Here is a 6,023-nt window from a genome sequence, read left to right as displayed (position 1 = left end):
GAGGGATTTCACCTCTCTGAGGAAATGCGGGAGAAATTAAAGCGACCAAAGCACAACCAAGAACTTGAACTGAGTGCCAAGATTTATTGATTGGATCAATGGAATGTCACATACAACGGGGAAATCCAGTTCAGCGTTGGGTCCTCCTCATTCTCATTGGAAGGTTTGAATTCCTTGAGGCTTCAGAGAGGGTGTCCCTCTTGGTGCGCAAGCTTTGTGACAGTCCGTGTGGAGCATGGCATCCCTCCTGGGCACAATGCAGTTGCTGTCGTCAGTCAACTTGCCTTGTTCTCCCTGCCAGACACTATCATGAGCATTGCTTGTTCCTTCTTCTTTCTCTCCCCCATGGCTCTGCCTCCCAGGAAAGGAGGCTTGAAAGGGGCTCGGGGGAAGGCCTTCCTTCCTGCCCCTAAACCTGTGGCACTGGGGAGCCTGACAGTATGTCAAGCAGGGCCTTGAATTCTTCCTCGCTGAGGGGGGCTTCCAGGGTTGCTGCAAGTTCCTCTTCCTCTGTGTCCACATTCAGAAAAGGGCCTGCCTTGTCCAGAATGTCCACGTCTGACAAGAGTTCATCCAGGAGGCTTGAGGAGCCTGTAAGGGCTGAGCGCTGGGGCTGTTGCTCCAGCTGGGGAGATGTCTCTTCACCTGAGCTTGCCTGCTGCTGCCAGAAGTGTGTCTCTGGTGGTGCAGGTGGCCAGATGGCCCCCTGGGCAGGCTGCCCACTGGCGATGAGAGCATGTGACCGTTCGCCCCACTGAACTGTGGCCAGAAGAGGCTGTGGGTTCTGGCATCTCTGAAGGGCTGCCAGGCTGGGCTGGAGCATGATGAACATCAACGGCTGGCCCACACAGCACCCATAGGAAGCCTCTGGCCCAAGAAAGGAGGGGGAGAAAACAGCAGTGGCCGCAGCAAAGGATTGCATGCTATCAGGTGCATGAGAGGGAGGATAACGATGAGAGCTTCTATGGACAGTGGGCAGGGTGCTTTGGTCCGACAGGGCAGTCACAGCTGATGTGGCATCAGGGCCTTTGGCTAAGGCATTCACAGGCCCACTAGCGCTCTGCTTTGGGTGCCGAGCTCTTCGGTTCTGGAACCATATCTAGGGAACCATATGGGGCGACAGGAGCATTAGCAGCGTGACAATCCAGATCGACTTGCCGCCGCCTCATTCCCGGCCCACCCCAGCCCGCCCCAACCTGCCCTGCCCTGACCTGACATGCCCTCCAATCTGTCAGACCCATGGCAAGTACTGTTGGGCCTCACCTAAGGGCCATTTTTCCTATAGAGCTTTCACCTTGGCTCTTGAAAATGCGGGAGGACGTCAGGGCAACACAGGACTCACACCACTCTCCGCACCCTTCCCCACCCCTGTCTTTGAGGAGAGCTGGCATTGACCAGCTACAAACTCAGGCCCCTCCCTGGCTGCCCAGGACTTCCATTGCCCTGTCCTCTTCTGGAAATGGATGCCTTCAGATCAGCCCCCGTAGCGTATTCGTAAGACGAAGGGAACTTCCTCCCAATCCCCCGTCTCCAAGCCTACATATATCCAGCAACAACCCGTCGCAAGGGTTAACACTCCTTTCTCGTGGGAGAAGCCAAGTTCCACCCACTGGTGGAGAACTTACCTGGATTCGAGGTTCGGGAATTCCTGTCTGGTGAGCCAATTCTTCCCTGGCAGCAATAGATGGAAATCGATCCCTCTCAAAGGCTTGCATAAGGACCCTTGTTTGAGAAGGAGAGATGAAAGTCCTCTTTCGCCTGGCCTCTCTTCCCATGCTTCCTAAAGAAGAACACACAGAGAAGAGAGGACATTCAGGCCAATTTCAGCACATTCACAGCAGATCCAGTGTGTGGTATGTAGGAAGCGGTATGTCATAGATCAAGATCGATACATCGATACACCTAACTCAGTGCTATGTGAAAACGCCCCATGTGACGGAAGAAGGCATTTCTGCACGTCCGGGCAGGTTCTGGACCCAAAGATTCCAAGCCTTCCTGGGCATGCATCTCCCCACCCTCCAAGAGGGGCATGATGCTCCTGGGTGGAACAGGAATGGGGCAAGATCCCAAGATATCATGGTTTCCTCTCTGAAGCGTTCTTGGCCTCCCATGGTCATCCACGTTCATAGATGATTCTGTCTCAAGGAGATGCTCTTGGGAAATGCCTATGGAATGCCGGGTACTTACCTCGAGTCAAAGCCTCAGGTGGTGGGGGCCGCAGTGGCTGTGACTGCCCTCCTTTGAAGGCATTCTCCGACAGCAATCGGCTCTGCTTTAGGCGTCTTCTTCGTTGGTTTTGAAACCAAACCTGGGTACAAAGAAAGAAAGCCTTGTCTTTCAATGCTTATGCACGTACTTCCAAGATCTATTGCAGGGATGCACCATAGAACAAATGCACAAACGCACCAGCCAGCCGGCCGGCCAGCCAGTCGGCGAGCAACAAGCCGACTGATGGAGACCCAGTATGGCCCGTCTGCCCCCAGTGGAAATATTTACGATTCAAAGGGACTGAAGTCTCACTAGCATGTAGAATGTAGACTCCGGCTTTTACCTCTGAAGAAGTGCACCAGATTCCAGAATACACAATCTGTGTCCGTGAAAATAATCCTTCCTCTTCGAGTCACCTTACTGGTGTCCAGAGTAATGACTTGTGACACAGGAGGAGACAATGCTTGCTTTCCCACAGTCAGAATGGGATGGATAGCTAACTCTCTCTGTCTCTCTCCCCCGCCCCAGCCGTTCTCATCAAAACTACCATTTTCTCTGTGGGTCTTTTGGTCTCTGTCTACGATTCTCCACATCTACCTGTTGACGTCTGTCTCTGTTGAGACCCCCCCGGCTGCCCAAGTGACTGCCTGCCTGCCTTCCCCTCACTCTGTCTCTGTCCCAGGCTCTCAGGCTCAATCTCCTTTCCCTCATTTGGTCTCTTTGCCTCCCGTTTCCCGTAGTCCATGCCCGATTCATGTCTCCCTGCCTCTCTTATGTCCCCACAGGCAGTACTGTCTCATAACATGCAATCGTATCCATTAGCAAGTGCCCCCATGAAAACCACTCTTCTCATGCTGCCTGGGAACTACTCATTGACAGTTACTACTCAACTACATGCCTCCATCACTTTTAGGTCAGGAGGCTCTTATGTACCCGCTCCCCTTCTTCAGAATATGTGTCCTTGTCTTCAACAGTGAAACATTGTGCATGCTACCTCATTCCCCAAGGCCGAACAGCAGTGTGGACCTGTGCTTGTGTGCGTGTGTGTGTGCATGTCTTTAGACATTTCTGATGGTGGTGTGTGGAAAATTGGACACCCTGAGAAAAAGTGTTCGTAGGGAAAGTCAATCAGTCTTTGGTGACGCTCTGTAAGGTCGCAGGCACGGTGTTCCTAACTTTGGTGACTCCTCTCCAACGTGCCCAGAGAGGGAAGTCTTCAGCACAGCTAGTTCCTCGGAGGCCAGCCATCAAGGTAACATCTCCTTGACACCACCAGGCCTTCCTGCTTCCTTGACCCCTCGCCCTTTATACTTGACCACACATTTGAATGGACCTCTCGCCACACAGCTCAGTCTGGCCACGTTTTCCAAAGGGAGCCACCTTCTTGCCAAGATTCGAGTTCCTGCTGTCTGGAGCACCCCGAAGAGGAAAGCCCTAGAGTAAGGAGTGCAACTGGAGTGGGGCAACTTGCATCTGGACATGGACCCCGAGAGGGAAAATGGATCGAGAGACTCGGTTGTACCTGAATTCTGCTTTCTGGAATGTCCAGTTCTCGTGCCAGCCATTCTCTGGTCGTTATCCCGGGATAGGGGTTCTGTTGAAAGAGTGCTTGCAGGGTGTCCTTCTGACTCAGACTCAGAACAAGCCTCCTCCTTCGCGATGGTCTTGAGAGTCGGCCTGTGGGAGAGAAGAGGGGGAATGTGTCAGGGGAGAATCCATGGAGGTGCAAATGAATGGTGCCGGCCCAGTGCTGGTCCCTGTGCCATGAGAAAAAGCTCTAAGCCAGGGGAAGACTCTGCATTTGGATAAACCGTGGGTACACCCCGAAAGCCACGCTGAGTGGGACCCTGGGGGCTCAAGCTAAGCTGAGGGTCAAGGCTATGGGGATCACCTCACCATTCGCCAATGATCCACAGGACGCAATGCAAAGAGAAGGGGAAAGCCCTAGGAAAACAGGCTACCGTGACCAAAACGGGTGGAAGGATTTTCCACCTGTGGAGGCCTTGGAAAATCTTGATGGCTTCTACCAGATTTACCTCTAACTCTATGCTAACCATAGGAACCTGGCTTCTGAACTATCATTCGCACAGCATATCTGCACTTTCACTATTGGAAAGGAAAGTAGACGAAAGCCCAATGAAGCCAGACAAACACACAAGCCAACCCCCAACACAGAACACACTAGAGGATTGTTTAGAAGACCTAATTTTTGAGCCATGACCAACGTGCTGCCCTGTCTGATGGCGCCAACCCACCCACACACCCACAACAGCCCAGTACTCCTCAGAAGATGAGTTTCCCTTTTAGTCACCGAGGTCATGGTGACTCTCCCCGTGTGCGTGCTATTCTTTCAGTTGAGCAGTCTGAAGGGCTACCCCCCACCCCTTTCCTATTTGAGGTTGCCTATTTCTTGTAGCAAGGGAATGGATGGATGTTTGTTTCCTGCATTCTAAGGTGGGAGCCGGGTGTGATGGCCAGGGAGGGTGTGGTTTCAGGCACGTCCTGCACACCCTTGAGATCTTGAGTTTCCTGAAATCTCTCCAACTCTAGGTCAATGCCAACCCTTCTGCAAGGGCTACCTGCCCTAGCAGCTGGCAGCTGGTGACGTAGGGTCGTCTCCAGGTCTCCCTCTGGAAGGATTCAAGACAAGGCAAGGGTTTCGGATCCCCAACGGGGACTCCCTTTAAAAGCGCCCTTCCTTCCTGCCAGCTCCAAGGAACATATTTGGAAAGCACTCAAGGAACGGACTTGTCACACTGCAGATTTTGGCTTTCCAGAGACTCCTGCAGTGCCTACCTTGGAGTCTAATGAAAGACAGTTCGAGTGCTCCTGGAATCTCTGTTTCCCAGGTTCTAGCTTTCAGGTGTGCTCAAAGAAAATCTCTCTTTGTCTCGTAATCTTAACACATACTGGATGTGGATTATTTCCATGGACATCGTGGAAGTTAACCAGTTCAAATGGAACACACAACATAACAGAGCAAATCCGCAACAACAGCAAGAATAGAACATGTGAAACAAATTCAAAATCCCAAACACTGTCAACTGGAAAAGAGTGTCAGTTTAGTTGGGAACGTTATCAAATACTCGTGTTCCATTCACTGCAAACACAGGCTGGGATTTTTAGTAGAGAAGCCATTGTCAGGCAACAGGGCTACCAACTTCCATGTGGATTTCTAGAAGGAAAACAAATGAAGCAGCAAACCAGAAATATGTACGTGAAATGCCCAAACCAAGGTGCATCCTTTTGCCCAAGTGATTCCAGAAACATGTCCCAGCATATCAGTGCATGCCATTTGGTGGTCATTGGGAAACTTCAACCTTCGTGGTGATCAACCCTTGGGTCGGGGAGGTGCATGAGTGTATTTGGATGATCCAAGCGCAGAGCCCAGATGCTGAGGGCAACGTACCTCTGGAGGTGCTGTATGTGCCGGATGAGCTGGACAAATCCATGGTGGGAGACCCACAGGGATGGCACGGAAACTGCTGGCCAACTGTTCAGTTCTCAGAAGCTCAGGGTTTATAATGGATGAGGATGCCACGCCCCTATTTATGTAAATAGCCACAGATGGTGCAGAACCCTTTCTTGCCAATTGAGAACCTGGAAGGAATCCCGAGAGGCAAGTGGGCGTTGGAATGGAAGGCCTGCTCGGAGGCTCCCAGGTCCCTTTGAAGCTGCCGCCCTCGTCATCCTTTGCCAGAATGCTTGGGGTCAAGTGCTCTCTCCTTTTCACACCTTTCAACATTCCACACATACTTTCTGTCTCCGTGGAATTCCCCACCTCTGAGTCATTCACGCTTAAGTGTGTCACTGTA

At 52.0% G+C, this 6,023-nt stretch overlaps 1 protein-coding gene across 1 annotated transcript; it reads right to left on the bottom strand.

Moving 5' to 3' along the window:
- Positions 1-409: 409 nt before the first annotated feature.
- Positions 410-5,660, bottom strand: LOC309822670 (double homeobox protein 4-like protein 4; the record flags this gene model as incomplete). Its single annotated transcript, XM_082654635.1, has 5 exons — positions 410-1,099; positions 1,626-1,780; positions 2,188-2,308; positions 3,731-3,885; positions 5,618-5,660. 5 exons carry the CDS (start codon positions 5,658-5,660, stop codon positions 410-412), a joined length of 1,164 nt encoding a protein of 387 aa, XP_082510761.1.
- Positions 5,661-6,023: the final 363 nt, after the last annotated feature.

This window comes from Grampus griseus (assembly GCF_964374135.1).
Source record: "Grampus griseus genome assembly, chromosome: 5".
NCBI classification, from domain to species: Eukaryota; Metazoa; Chordata; class Mammalia; order Artiodactyla; family Delphinidae; genus Grampus; species Grampus griseus.
Note: the sequence above shows the minus strand (reverse complement) of the source record. Positions and strands in the feature narration are given on the sequence as shown.